The sequence below is a fragment of the Lissotriton helveticus genome, chromosome 11 (genome assembly GCF_964261635.1).
Source record: "Lissotriton helveticus chromosome 11, aLisHel1.1, whole genome shotgun sequence".
NCBI lineage: Eukaryota > Metazoa > Chordata > Amphibia > Caudata > Salamandridae > Lissotriton > Lissotriton helveticus.
Window position 1 is genome coordinate 271,639,990 of NC_136072.1, and position 15,814 is coordinate 271,655,803.

A 15,814-nucleotide genomic window follows, 5' to 3' on the forward strand; every position below is an offset into this window, starting at 1 on the left:
AAAATTAGTACTTCCCTTCAGTAACAGTTTTTCTGACCAATATAGGAACGCCTGCAGATTCGTTCTCCTAAGACCCTTCTCAAGGCACCAGACTGGATACAGAAATCTTTGAAGCAATGCAGAGCTATCAGGGTTCGATAAACAGACACCCTGATCAGCATTTGGAGACTCTCCCAATGAGACCTGCAGGGCAATGTATATAGCACCGGAAATGTTCCATGCGTCTTTGATGTCCTATGGTAACTGTGCTTTTGTAGAAATATGCTGCAAGAATAACACTTTTTTGGAGGGACTGGTCTCTGAAACAGTAGACCTAGCACAGGTTTAGTTTTCTTGCCCACTATAAAATCTACTTCAGATCTGCAGTAACAGAATATCTTCTAGTAGCCTGAAATCTCCCCTCCTGCCTGTGCTGACTCAGTCATTTATTTGCAGTATGTAAATAGAGGCAAGATGACAGATGGTTTAATCACCACAGTCACTGACAACCGAAAAAGTCTAAAATGTTGTGGACCTGAAATACAAAAGGTAATGGCTCAAGTCTACCATTTTGTAGGAATGTTAAAAGAGGTAAAAAGAGGAACAGTAAAACAGTCAACCTTGAATTAAAAAGCACAGCAGGTGAAACCGAAAAAGAATGGGCAACCCTAATTTCGACTTTACTCACAAAATCCCCTAGCCAGAGTACATCCTCCAAAGATCTCAAACAGTATGAATAAACAAGCATTGGCGTAGCCAATATGTCTCGCCTTTTGGACCATGTGTTTAGCCCGAACTTTTGGCTATGTTGTACAGCATTGTGTACATCATGTTGAAAAGTTATAATAAGAAGTGTTAAGCATTTTTGTTACGAAAGAGTATGTGAGGGAGCGAGAGAAAGGGCACGCAAGTACAGGAAAGAGAGAGAAAGAAGAGTAAAGACATTGAGCTGAAGGGTGAAAGAGTTCACAATAAAAGTGCGTGTGTGTGTGTTTTGGCGAGATGATAGCCATAGTGAGAAAATGCAGAATCGCTGCGACTATGGGTCACAGACAGACCACAAGGCAAAGGACCAGTTGAGGAAATGAGAGTCATAGAAGGGAGTGGGCTACTGAAAAGAGGACAATGGGAGAGAAGAGGGATACAGTCAAAGAGGAAACGGAGGTGCGCACACACAGAGAGGGGGGGACGGGGGAGACAGGGCGAGAGAGACAATAGGTGGTGGAGAGGTGGGGTCACAGAGTGCTTGAGAACATCTAGGACAGAAAGAGAGAGAGAGGGGGAGAATGACTGGAGGAACACTGAAGTCTCATAGATAAAGAGACATACAACCTGAGGGTACAAAGAGAAGCAGCGAGCCAGAGGTATTTGGAGACAAGAGGAGGGTCTGATACAAAAGGAGATGCGGAGGGAGGCTGGGGAACAGAGAGAGAGAGACGGAGTCTGGGAGAGGAGGAAGATCTGGGTCACAAACACTCGGAGACACTGTGGACAGAGAGAAAGAAATAACGAGACTGAGGCCACAGAGTGGGTCTGAGAAATAGAGTGTCAGCGTACTGATGTCTGCGGCACGCAGAGTCTGAGACGAGTGGGAGGGGGGCGAGGGAAAGAGTGTCTGGAATATGGAGAAAGACAGGCGCAGAGAGTCTGAGCGGGAGAGGCAGTCCGGGGATGGTGAATCCGAGCGAGGAGGAGCGCCTGCGATAGATAGAGTCTGAGACAAGCTAGGTGAAGATATACACTGGGACTGGGAGAGAGAGAGAGTGAGAGATGGAGGACGTCTGAGGAGCAGGGAGACTGAAACAGACCAGGCAAAGTGGGAGAAAGACAGGCCAGGGATAAAGAATCTGCGAGATTATGTGTGCCTGCAACAGAGTCTGACACAGACAAAGCGCAAGAGGCTGGTAAAAGAGTCAGATACACAGAGTCTGAGACACACGGTGGGCAGAATACGGGAGAAAAGAAGATAAAGAGTCTGAGGCAAAGATAGTGTATGAGAAAAGAGATTGTGCACACTGGAGTAGAGAGTCTGAGACCCTGAAAGAAAACAGAGACACAGGAAGTCTGAGGCACAGAGTGTCAGAAACAGAGGAGCTGGGAGATGAAGTTCCCGGGGCTTGGAGACAGAGGCAAGGCGGGAGGACCGGGTTTCAGAGAGGCTGCCATCACAATGATAGAACTCGCAGAGGAAATTAGTAACTTCATTTTCTTTCGTTCAGGGGCCGAGGCTTCCCTGGGGAGGCTGCACTAGCTTGCATCAGGGAAGAAGCGAGGAGGGGGAGCAAAACCTGACTGCAGGCAAGAAAAAACCGAGATCAAGGAAAAGAGCAAAGGCTACAGTAAAGCCCCGGTGGTCTGCACGCGAAGAGAAAGGCTAGAAATGAAATACTAGCACGTAGAGCTCTGTGCAACTTCATGGGGAGGGAGATGCGGCAGAATAAAACGAGACCGGGAGCGAGCAGCATCCACAGCAGGAGTGTCATGTGACACGGCATGGCCCGATTGAGTGGGAGGGGATGAGTGGAGTCCTAGGGAGCGAGTAGCAGCCAGCTGGCAGCCTGAGAGCCCCTGCTCGCTCCAGAGAACCATAGGCTATGGGAGGGAATATTTAAAGAGAAGGCAGGACATACCCGAGCCTTTGGCCATTTGCATGCTTTCTTTTGTGGAAGCCTTATGCACATGGCCAATCAAATGCGTGGCAGAAAAAAAAAAAAAGAAAGAAAAACCACAAGGAAAAGATGTGCCAGATGGAAGTCCTTACAATAAGCCTCGCAGTGCAGCGCATGCACACTGACTCGGGCGAGGCCTAAAAAGGGGATTCAGGAAGGCAAAGCTGGTGCAGTAGTGGAATATGCAATTTAAAAACTCTAATCACAAGAGAAGTGAGAAAAATAACAATAGGAGCAAATAAAGGGAAGAGGTCTGACAAAAAGACATTTTGAACCTTGAGGGCACAATATCAAAAGGAATTCTGGACAGAAAAAAATGAAATATCAAGAGGATATCCAGAATAAGCTCTAATTGTCCAGCGAGAGGCCAAATAGAAAAATAATTCTGGCAAGTGGAAGTGGATCAAAGTCGAATCCAGGATTCACAAAAGGTAATACCAGCATTAATGGTGGCCTGATTTACCACGCAGAAACCAAGAACCTTAACAGTAACCACCAGAACAACGCATTTAAATTGTGGACAGCGACCAACTAGTAAACATGTTGAAGTTGAAGGCTGAAGGGGCCGTGGTGCCGAAAGGACAGCCCAATGCACTCTTCAAAAAGGGACACAATCTACTGAGCTCATTATCTCGCACCGCACTGAAATCAAATCTTTCACACAAACATCATCCTAGATACATGGAAAGGGAATACCCATCTACAAGAATGGAAGCCCAGCCTCACCAAACAAATATAGGCTAAATCACTCTTATTGACATAGAAGCAAACCTTTAAGTGCCATGTTTACTCAAGCATTTGTCATCATGGGTTATAATGAAAAAAAATGTATACCACAAATACAAACTGGGTTCAGACAAGGCTCAGGGACCCTCACAAATTTAACAGCACTAATCATCTTAACAGAGGAGAGCCCAATACAGAAAAACTCTATTGTTTGCCTGTTTTGTTGACCTCAAGACCGCCTTTGGCGGGGTCACTCGCAAACGTCTATGGTATAAAATGGAAGAATGGGGCATCCCAAGACACTTGCTGAGGGCAATTACAACACTGTACTCAGATACCTGGGTATAGGTCCAAATAGGAGACGGCAGCAAAATTAAGAACAAAATCCCCACAAGGAATGGCCTCAAACGGGGATGCGTACTCGCCCCAAGCCTGTTCAACTTATATCTTGCAGACCTTCTACTGTTCCTTCCACAAGACAACAGCCATACGTCAACCTTGGCATAAGAGAAATAAGGTTGCCTACAGTATGCCAATGACACAGTTCTCTTAAGCCAGACACCAATAGGCCTGCAACAAAGCATGAATGCCCTAAAAAGCTATATGGACCACAAAGGGTTAGAGTTAAACTTAAATAAAACCAAAGTAATCTGTCTGGTTGACGTCCAGCCGCGGCCGGCAGTGGGAGTACCTGCAGGGCAGTGACGTGGGGAGGGGGGAGGAGGAGGGTGGGGGGTAGTAATGTATGGTTTACGGACCTTTACAGGTATGTAAACATCAAAATAAATAAAATGAATTTCGTTGCGCGCATTGCATCGCATTTGCGGATGCAGTGCACTCAACGAAATTCGTTTTATTTATTTAAATGTTTGCTTACCTGTAAAACTCCGTAATCCATACATTACTACCCCCCACCCTGCCCTTGCCCCTCACCCTCCCCACGTCACCGCCCTGCAGGTACTCCCACTGCCGGCCGCAGCTGTGGACGTCAAACATAAGGCAATCACCTGGTTCATTAAGACAAAAAGGTAGAGGTTGCTATTACATATAAATACCTAAGCATCAATGAGGAACATATGATTTTTTAACTTCTTAGCTGCTCAGCAGGTGAAAGCACAGACACAATTTGTTGGGTTCAAAGCATTGAAAAAGAAACTTCGCTGTCTGTCATGGAGCAATTTGCTCACCGTAATGTCAGCTCATCTAATGCCAAAGGTAGCTTACGGCATGGAAATCCTGCATGGAGGAGAAACCGCTATATGCAACAAGCTTTGAGTATAAAAAAAAAACTGCTTTCCATACCAAAAACAGCATCCCCTGCCCAGGTTCTTCTTGACATTGGTTTAAAAAAAAAAAATTACAAAAAAAATCATACTACAAAGAATTAACGCTTTCGTTAAACTATGCTGGCGATTACATGCTTCAGACATTGGCTCTATCTACAACTTATGTTGGACTGATGTTAACCCCTTCGGCGCGCGTGACAAGGTCAGCTCGTCATGGGTGTTACCTGCGCTACGCGGATGACGAGCTGACCTTGTCACGTAACGCGCGATTTTTGAAATCGCAGCGCGCAGCGGGAAAACCGCTAGCGCGCATGCGGTTAAGGAACAAAAGGGGATGATGGACGGAGCGCTTGAGCAAATCAAACACTCACCCCCAGTCAACTGATCTGGGTTTAATCCATCACAGTTCTTTAGCTCACTCCGCCACCCCATTTCAGACATGGCCATATGCAAATCAGTCTGACCCTGTGCCTCATGGGAACAGTCCAGCCCGAACTGTCAAACCATGTCTTCCATGGACCGGAAACAAGCATCCTGGGACCGGTTTCGGATTCATAATCCTCATCAGCCAGGCTATCTTGAATCCAGTGGCCAAGTGAGCAAGGGACTCGCGTCTGAGCATACCCTGCCACACTTAGGGCGAACAAAGCGATACAAAAGGGGATGATGGACGGAGCGCTTGAGCAATTCAAACACTCACCCCCAGTCAACTGATCTGGGTTCAATCCATCACCATTCTTTAGCCCACTCAGCCACCCCATTTCAGACATAGCCATATGCAAATCAGTCTGACCCTGTGCCTCATGGGAACAGTCCAGCCCGAACTGCCAAGCCATGTCTTCCATGGACCGGAAACAAGCAAGTCCCATGCTCTCCATGCCACTGGAATCAAGCTATCCAGGCTGATGAGGGCTGAAAGCCCGAAACCGGTCCTTGGATGCTTGTTTCCAGTCCAGGGAGGACCTGGCTTGGCAGTTCGGGCTGGACTGTTCCCATGGGGCACAGGGTCAAGACTGATTTGCATATAGCTGGGTTCAAACTGGAAAGGCATGGTGAGCAAAAGAACGATGGATTTAGGCCCATATCTCTGTACTGGGGTGAATGTATGACATTGTTCTGCATTCTGCATTCTGTCCATCACCTGTTGTTTTTGCTTTGTCACCCTGATATTAAGGAACAGCAGACCCACAATCAAAAAGGCTCATGGGGCGAATACTTAAGTCAGGCAATTGAGAAATTTGGCATTCAAAAGGCATGGGCCACTAGTATGGTAAAAGCCGGCTTTGGTCAGGTAACCAACTCCAACTCGTTTACTGTCGCATTAAACAGACAGAAACTAATTTGCAATGAGACGGTATGCCAGGATAGCAATTTATTCATACAAGATCCTGAAACCCTAGGAGTATCTGTGAGCCCATTTTTCCCCCGTTTCAAAGAATCAATTTGTCTGATACTGATTTGGGATTCTAGAAACCAAAGATTTTATCCCAACCTAGAAGAACTAGTCAACAAACTTAAGTTGTTGACTATACAGATATACGCAAGATTCATTATTGCATATCCTCGGTCTATGCTTGGTGCCCATGGCTCAAAGGAAAATGTTGATGTAGCCAATCTTTTTAAAGCTCCAAATTCGCACTTGCAGGCAAGCAGTAATCGCCTGGCTAAATGGCACGCAATTCTTCTAGCCTGTTAAGGATTAAAATTCCTAAAACTTCTGCTAAAAGATCTGAGGGGCATCGGGCCAGAAAAGGTGCAATACTAAGCAACATTTTAGGAATTCTTTTGCACAACTTACTTACACTTCAACCAGTTTTAAGGTGATTGTCCTTAAGTTCTTTACAATGGGAACAATTAAGAATTGAAGGGGGCCACGTTTTCAAGCCTATTCGCAAAGACTGATCATAAATCCTTAAAAATGGTCTTATGGAATGGAGGGGCATCGGACCAGTGAAGGAGCAAGCCCAGGGGCCATTTCAAATAATCATTTTGCACAAGTCACTAGCACTTTACAACTGGTTTCAAGGGGTTGAAGCTAAAGTTTAAAAGTCCTAAAACTGCTCCTAAAGGAACTGAGGGCATTGGGATGAAGAAGGTGCAAGACCAGGCAACACTTTTAGGAACTCCTAGCACAAGTCATTCGCACTTTACAATCTGTTTTTTTCTTGCACTAGGTTAAACAACCTTACAAGCGAGGCAAACAAGAACCAAGGTCAGCGAGGTTTTGTCACATAAGATGTCTAAATTGGGTAAATACTTTTAATAAAACAATGTTTTTATGCTATTTTTATCATGCTTGATCGTATTAGTTATTGTAAGAAATGTTTTTGTTTACAGCTGTGTGCAATGGTTTTAATTAACTATGCAATTAAATAAACTTTGAAGCTAGAGGCAAGAGGACTGTTCACACTGAGAAATTGCAATGCTTTTCTGGGTGCAGGCACATGTCCTCAATTCCACTGAGATGTCCTAACTTTCTCTTGCTCTGATGGCATCATTCACCACAGCATCCCTTTTATTGTACCAGCTGTTCCACAGTTTGTCACAATGGCAACAGAGAGAAAGCAACTTTTATTTGTTTATCGTGACTTGACATATTGTTATTGCTTTGTTTTCACTTGTGTGTAGTCAGGTGGAAAACTAGGCAAGGATAGCAGTGGTGATCATCTCGCTGTAAAGGAGCTGACATTTCTACCATGCATTTTGGTAAAGACTCTAAGGGTATTCCTCATTCCATAAGCGCAGTACCCTGAACCGGTAATGCTAGTTGATCAAAACCAAAGGTATTCCTAGGATATATTTTAATAATTTTCTGCTGCTGTTTTTAGACTATGTCCACTGGAAGACTGTTTGTGCTCCGACTCCTAAAACATGGGGAAAATTGGTTAAACCAAATTAACCCCAATTGGTGTATTTAACTGTTAATTAAGATCACAGTAAAATGGCACAGAAAGTGCCCCCTTAGCACAAACGTTAAATGTCACATGTGGGCTGCCATGCACACTATCCACACAAATTGTCTTTACAAACATGCCTGCAGGTCTTTTACTGCAGCCCTGTCGAAGGTGGCAAGATGGTCACACTGGCAAATAATAGATGCTGTTACAAACCATCATCTTGCACCGTCTTAAAAAAAAAAAAGCCCCAAATCTCCAAACAGCAAAAAAGCCAAGCAGGTTTGGAAAGGAGGCAGGGGGGGGGGGGGAGGATGGACGCATCTGAAAGGAATCATCAACTCAGTTTAAAAATTGGCAGCAAACACCCGACACCATGGTCCTAGAAATCATAAATATCCCTTCTTATTTTCAGACAGCTTTCCCTTTGCCCAAAAATATATAATTATAATACATATGTACACATACACAGAGGCATGCACCATTAGGTCTAGTACGAGCTCATTCGGATTGTTAGTATTCATGGTGACCCTTCAATCTCCGTTGTTTCAACAGAATAGTAAATCAAAATATTTCAATGCTTTTAACTATAGCTCCTTCTTCAACTCATGAATTGCCGTCCAATTTTCCAACTCAGATAATCTAGTGATCAGTTAAAGGACATACCACTCTTAGCGCAAGATGCAAGACCCTTGCTTTGTTATAAATCTGGCTGAAAAGGCAGGCGCAGTACTAAAAATACACATACAGCCTCAAGACCCATTCAATCGCAGAAGAGAATGCTCAGCCATTTTGAAGACTTCCGCTGGAGAAATTTAGATATATAGATTCTGCCCATGGCATCAAGGTCTAGAACCACAACACCAAAAAGTACACATAAGAGGAGTATTGTTAAAATGTCAAGTGCTCAAACATGCAAAAAATATTTTAGCAGATATGAAACTCCTATATTTAATGAAAATTACTGCAACAGTAAGAAATCTATATTAGGCATCCGAGAACTGAATTAAGTTTTGAAGAGTAACATCTACTTTAATGCATGCATGTATATGGTACAGACATAGGAGCACAATTTGCAATACACTACTTAAGTTGCCTTGCCCACTAGAAATCACAAAATGTTAACGGGAAGAGGTATGCTCTAAACATTCATGATCCAGGGAGACAAAAATCTAGGAATTAGCCTATAATAAAAAAAAAAATTAAAAAAAAAATTCTGCAAGTGATAGGAGGATTCCATAACAAAAGCGAAATGTATATGTGCTAACCTGATCGAGAATGCCAAATTTTGGATAATCATCCTCTGGGTCCTTGCTGCCTGGGTCTGGGTGCTCCTTCACCAGAAACACGTCCCGCTCTTTGCTCTGTAAAGAAGAGAGGGTCTTGTTTTTTCCATTACAGAAAACAGGAATGTGAAGAGGTTTTGTGAGTGATTCCAAGCTACTTATTAGTTTGAGTTCAGTCAAGTACCAGAAAACACAACAACAAAAAAACTGGGGTTGCCATTACAAATTGGAAAAAAAAAAGCACACAAAAAACACCATGTCAACCTGTCAACTTTTAGCCCAATCTTCAGAACGTCTATTTGATGGAATGCTAAAGACTAGGTATGCCACACGCAAAACATTGTTGCTTATTTGCTTCGCCCCTGTAGCAGGCTCAGTAGATCGGTACGTTACAAAGACAGTAAATTTGCCTACAGGAGCCATGAAATGAAATCGGAACAAAGAAATGATGTGCCTGGATTGCGAACGTGAAAGAAGGAGGAAAAAAAACGTTTACCAACATTTCGACTTCTTAAAAGGTCTCTTAATAGCGAAAATATATTAGTGTTCGTGCCCTATGGTAGTATAGTAAAGGGATAGTACAGGAGCTTAATGCCAACATGGCGCTTAACTTTAATCACATTACGTAAGGAATGAATCTCACAATGGATACCAAAAGCTTAGCCGCATGTATGCAGTTTTCATGTCCCTGTGTTTTCCAGGAGAAAATGGCTTAACTTGTCTCTATACCCTGCAATACAACACCTGCTTCACTTTGTCGACTTCTAAAACAGATGTGAACATTAATTTCTTAGATCAAAGGTTTCAATAATTCCATACGAATAAACCGAGATGCGCAACAGCCCATCACTATTTAAGTGTTTTTTTTAATTGTATAGTCTTCATCACTGTTTCTGCACACCACTCTCAAACAAGAGAAAAGAAGAGTGGTTGTTTGATACTTTAGAAAGCCTCAGTCTGGCTGAGAAATTTAAGTAATGGGCTAGTACACTACACTACATCCAAGGCTGAACTGTATAGAGGTTAGCAGAATATTTTGTTTGCTACTCATTCCAATCCTTACGATGGCATTTATTTATATTACACACATACACACACACTCAATGACGTTCTTCAACCTGTCTGGAGTCTCGATTAGACCCAAGGCAAATCTGCTCTGCGCTACCTAATAAGAAAGGAGACTCAAACATACCACTTCAGAGGTCACATGAGCATCTTTGCCAAGCCCAGTCTACACTACCCAAGGTAATGAAAGGGTCTAACCATAGTCTTTACTATGTTATTCGGCCACGTCATTTTCCCAGGTCTTTGTCTCGTTGTCATAGACTCCCAGTGCTTGTCTATGAATGGAATAATATCCTGCAGGGAGAAAAAAAAACATTTTTTTTTTTTAACTGAAAAATAATATTGATGTGCATTTTTTTTTCTTTAAGTCTTTTGCTCTTTCTTTTAGTTATCAAGGGAATATGATGCATAAAAGCAAGCCCAAGAACCACATTCCGTATGTTTCCACACCACAGTCACCCTACATGAGATCTGGCTAGATTATGATTAGGTATTCCTGTTTTCAGTTTCAATTTTTGGTAAATTCTGGTTGAGTTTTATCAGTTTTTTCAATACCTTAAAAAAAACGTGGTTATCAGTGGTTACACATTTTCGAGCCATTAAAAACAGAACCAGTGTTTTTCCAGTGTTTATGGAATTTTAATTATTGCTTGCCTTCTGCACTGATAGTGCATGTGTATAAATAGAGTGTGCACAGGGTATATGAGGTTCAAATACATTTTTACTTCACCAGAATGGACTGCAAAGTAAATAGCATTCCTCATTAGCTCTGAAGATTGCAAAGATGCTTTTGAGCCTACCATCTAGCAAGTGACAAGGATATCTTTTACAGAAGCACTTCAGCTCAGGTATCGATTTTGACAGGCCATAATACAACTTTTTCAAATACGTAGCTGAATTACTGCAAATACAGACAATAGCACACCATTCTTTATTGAACTTGATAGGAACTTTTTTCAGCAGCATTCCATGTGACACTGCGTTCCATGTTTACCAAACATCTGTTGTCATGCTTCCACCACTATCTCAGATGCTCGGCGAGGACATTCTTTTCACATATACTAGTCACAGCATCTTGCATTGAATGTTTAAAGCCTGGGGTGTTTGGCAATTCACTTACAATCAATAAATACTGACTCACTAGAAAAGGGGGCTGATGTATCAAAGGATTTCACCCATTATCTGTCTGTGGGTAAATGTGATGATACATATTAGGAAAGCTTCTCATGAAATTAGCGAATTTTACCTTTCGGTGAAATCAAATGTAGCCAAAATATCAAATATGGATTTTGATATTTCCCCGATTCTCCACAGATTATAAAATAACTAAATAAGACCTAAAACATGCATCTAAACACTGCATCTTTAGACCAAAGACCACAAAACTGAAAAAAGCAGAAGGAAGAAGAAAAAGTTTTAGTGACATCCCTAGACAACAAAACTCAAGCAGAGTAATGTTAGCCCAGTCTTTCTTGATGCGATCTTGCATAACAAAGTTACATTGTATTGGCCCCTTCAGGAAGAAATACAAAAGTTGTCTTTCACTCATCTTTTCCTTTCTTTGAATCCCACTTAGTTTGTGGTTGCAAAGGTATTTTTTCAGCGTTTTTATGTTTATTCCGGTGATGGCTATAGTCCTTTCAGTGGGGTTTTAACAGTTATTATAGGTTTAATCCTAAAACGGTAGCCTAATTACGATTAATGAAATATGAATCGCTGGAGTAAACAAACAGTTCCTCTTCTCTCAAAAATGACTGACTCGCCAGATTTGCATGAATTATTTTGCTTAATAAGGTGGTGTTTGGAGACTTTGTTGCAGTCGCGTCTGTAGTACTTTCATACAATAAGGCAAATGAGACAACTGGAGTGGAAAGAGAAGAATACTACCAGTCTGACAAGATTTCTAAAGACAACACTGATTCAGCCTGAATAAAAATCAACTAGAAAAATACCTTTTACAACTCGAAAGTAACAAGCTTTTTAAGGTTACTGGAGAAATGCATGTTCCATCTTCAAAATCGTGATTCATACAACCAAATACTACATTCTTGAAGTAGCGGCCACCCTACCTACAGGATACAACCATAAGAGAGTAACAAATATTGACTAGCTGCATCCAAGTGGAGAATCTGTCTGCATGGATCTGTGGAATGCCTTGTCCACAGAAGAGCCTAGAAATGGGTCATCAACACTGTCGCGCAAGACAAAAGGGTAAATGTGAGAGGGGGGGTATTATCTCTGCTACGTTTAAGACCGTTACCTAGTACCACAATGTCTTTGTCAGGAAATATTGAAAAGACTACGCCTTCCTGTTTTGGACAGCGCAAGGACTGTACTCTGCACTTAAGCCCTTGGCCAACCAGGGATTTCACTCATTGCTGCTGAACCCCAATCTCTCTTTAACACAAAGTGTTATGCGAAAAAATGTGTGTTCGCAGCCTCCAAATAAATAAAAGATGTTCATCAACAGTTAACAAGGGAGAGAACACCATGTAAGGCGAGAAACACAAAGGAGCACAAGCAGGATCTGTCACACTGCTTAAGACATCTGCCATGAAATCTCACAAGTTAAAGGGCAACTCAGTTCAGTGCCTTTAGTGACTATTGTGAACAATCCTCAGCAGAGCCTGACCCTTGCCCACTTTGAAGAAAGCATTTTATTTACATGTTGTGGTTGTGCTACCTCACACCATGTAATAAACTCATACACCAGTATAAAGTCCAGTTAGATTTGTTTTTTAAAAACCCTAGCTCAACCCTGGGTAGCTGTGACTGAGCGGTCATTATATATCAAAGGAATAAGTGTAAGGCATTAAGAAGTACCAAAATAGTTGAGTAAGAAGAATAACACACACTTCCAACACCAGTTTATAAAAATAGGCTGCATGTTTACCTTTATATAGACATCTCAATGACAAATCCAATGAAGGGTTCCAGAGATGAATTTTTAAAGAAACAATCAATCTGATTTTTGATGAGCGCAATAAGTCAATACAATCTACATCAACTTGCTGTTTAGGGTTAGCCACAACAAGTAACCATTGTGTAGTACAGTTACCTCACAGTCAAAGCAGTCTCTAGTAGAGTGCCAGGCTCTATGGGCGAAACACCACAGATTTTAATGGAGTGTTTCTGATGCAATGGATACAGGATGCTGAAGATGCTCAAGGATCTTTTTTTTTGTGGCCACCCCTCAGTCCAAGAACATGGTATGGTGACTTTTGCCACAAGGGTCAAATTCCGAGCCAAGTCCAGCAAAAAACAGTTGCCACTGGTCTCCAGTTACAGCAAAACTAGCAGTTCCCTCTAACTGGTGGTAACTTCCTTGTACTCCAACTCTCCCAGGTCCAGCAGACTCCGTACAAATTTAGGGTCAGTACTCAGTCTTCCTAGCAGTACTTCGGCTGTCAGGCGCCTTTCACTACCAACTCACCAAGGTAGGCGTCTTCAGCTTTTGTGGCCCTATAGCTGTATCAGGTGGTCAACCAATTTACTCGTGGAGACACCTTCTCTGTCTGGAGGTACGGGATGACTTCTCCTTGGGCAAGCCACCAAAGGGAAAGTCCTCTCTCTCCCAGCCCAAGGAGCAGCAGATGCAGTCCAGTATTTGAAGCAGCCTTTCTTTGCCGGGTCTAGGGAACAGGGCAGTCCTTCTTCAGTCTCCTCTTCAGTATAGATGTGATCCAAGGTCTGGCGTGTTACTTATGCCCAGTTCTTGCCCAGTGGAGGCTACTAGAAAATGGGCTAACCGATTCCCCTTCTGCCTAGGGATTACTTCCTGTGAAGTGTGGAATTTAGTTGCCCTGGATATACCAGTCTGCCTACTCCAAACTTCGTGGAAAACTTCTTGGTGTGTGGAGCTCAGCAACCCATCCCAGAGGATACCTCGAGGCTACAGGTTCATGGAAAAAAAATTGCCCACCATTTTCCCATCTGTTTCCGATGCCAGCCTGTCTGCATAAACAAAAGAGCAGCCTGTCTTGTCAGTGAGTATCACTGATCTTCAACAGTAACTTCCCCTTTGAGGCATGCCTTTTGGACTCACAACCTGTTTGGACTTCCTGCCAGGAAGAGGTCACACCTCTTCCGAATGCAGTCGCTTTGTGTTACTTACTGAGTCCTCACGCCCCACACCCTCAAAAGTACACAGAACACTGTCTGGAGGTCAGCAACTGTAAACCAGCATTGGAAAACTTTGGCCAACAGAGTGGTAACTGTAAAATTACCAGTTCAGCAAAAGTTACATTAAATTGGACTTGAGCATCAATTCAGATTGAATGCATTGATTCTATTTATACCTAGAGGTATCAGTTTAGTAGTCATATTTAGAAGATATCGCAGCTGCATTGTCAGTGTATCTATGTACTCACCAATGGAGCTACTAGCCTTTCCATAGTAACAACGATAATGTGGGTGTTTTTTTTTTTTACTTTCAGGAAAAGTAAAGTTAGATCCATCTTTTTGGTCCGATGCTTACCAGACATCTGTGACAACATCTTGGGGACATTTGGAAAGCTTACCAGGGAATGCATTCAGCCTGTTGCTTACCATTGGTTGTGGTTTGTAACTCACATTTGCTTGCATTGTATTTGGTGGCTTTATTTGTTTTAGGCTGTCCAGATTGAGTTTGTCCTTTCTGTGCCCCATACCTTATTTACTGTATCCTTCCACCAGTGTTCTATTTCTGGAAACAGGTCTTTAAATCTTGTTCTTATCTTGTCAAATTTGCTGTGCATTCAAAGACAAGGGTCACATGTCAGGCTCTATCTTCCGGGGAGCTTGGTGTTTACGTGTCATTTCTGACATCAAAGTGAGAGGATTTATGTGACAATTACATTAGCTATTAACACTGTGCTGGAGGAAGGCTGTGAAGTGGAGTGGAAACAAATATTTTAATAAGATTTTTTTAAAAAAAACATGCAATAGGTGATAACATTTCCACACATTATCGTTTGTACACTGTATACTTATCAGTAAAACTTCTTGTCTGTGCAGATGTAATGATCATTTTAATTCAATATGTGTTGTCTAATGGCAGTGCGTTACAACACCATGCATACTGTACTGCACAGGACTCCATGCCACTTCACTGTACCCTTTAAGCCTCCCTACTCTGCACTACACACTCTATGCCTCTCCACTATGCGCCACTTTACTCTGCAACTCATCAGTTCACACCTATTCTGCAACAATGCACTCTACACTACTAAACTCTACGCCACTGCAATCTATGACACTGTGCTCTAAGCCACTAACCCAATGCACTGTACGCCACTACACTCTACATCGTTCCACTCAACGCCAATTCACTCTAAGCTACGAATCCATTTTGCACTCCACAGCACTGCATACTACGATGCCACTGCACTCGATGCCATTCTATTCCACTCTGCAACAATCCACACCATTCTATTCTACGCTCCTATACTCTACCCCACTTTACTCAAAACAAATATGCTCTATGCCAATCGACTCTGCACAACCTGCACTTTACGCCACTATACTCTACACCACTGCACTGTGCGTCACCTGTCTCTATGCCACTTTAATCAGCACCACTCTATGCCACTGCATTCCACCACTGCACTCTAGGACACTACTCTGCAACACTGCATTCTCCACCACTGAACTATATGCCACTTTACTCCACTGCACTACTACACTCCGATACTGCACGCTACACCACATCTCTATGACACTCTACTCTGCACTACTCTACTGTACACCAGTGCACTCTACTATGCACCACTACACTTTTCGCCACTGCACCCTACACAACTCCACAACACTGCACTCTATTCCGCACCGCTCTATACTGGTGCACTGCACTTTATACCACTGCACTCTCAGTTCCGAACCACTCCACTACTCTATGCCACTGCACACTACCCTGCACCACCCCACTCCAC

At 42.8% G+C, this 15,814-nt stretch overlaps 1 protein-coding gene across 4 annotated transcripts in view; it reads right to left on the reverse strand.

Annotated features, from left to right (window-relative positions):
• ASH2L (ASH2 like, histone lysine methyltransferase complex subunit) overlaps positions 1 to 15,814 on the reverse strand; it is a 271,360-nt gene that overhangs the window by 136,560 nt on the left and 118,986 nt on the right. For all 4 annotated transcript variants that reach the window (XM_078668167.1, XM_078668168.1, XM_078668170.1 and 1 more), the window contains 2 exons: positions 10,104 to 10,199; positions 8,823 to 8,918 (listed from right to left, as the gene is read on the reverse strand). In XM_078668167.1, coding sequence (XP_078524293.1) covers positions 8,823 to 8,918; positions 10,104 to 10,199 — 192 coding nt within the window. The remainder of the gene's footprint in view (positions 1 to 8,822; positions 8,919 to 10,103; positions 10,200 to 15,814) is intronic.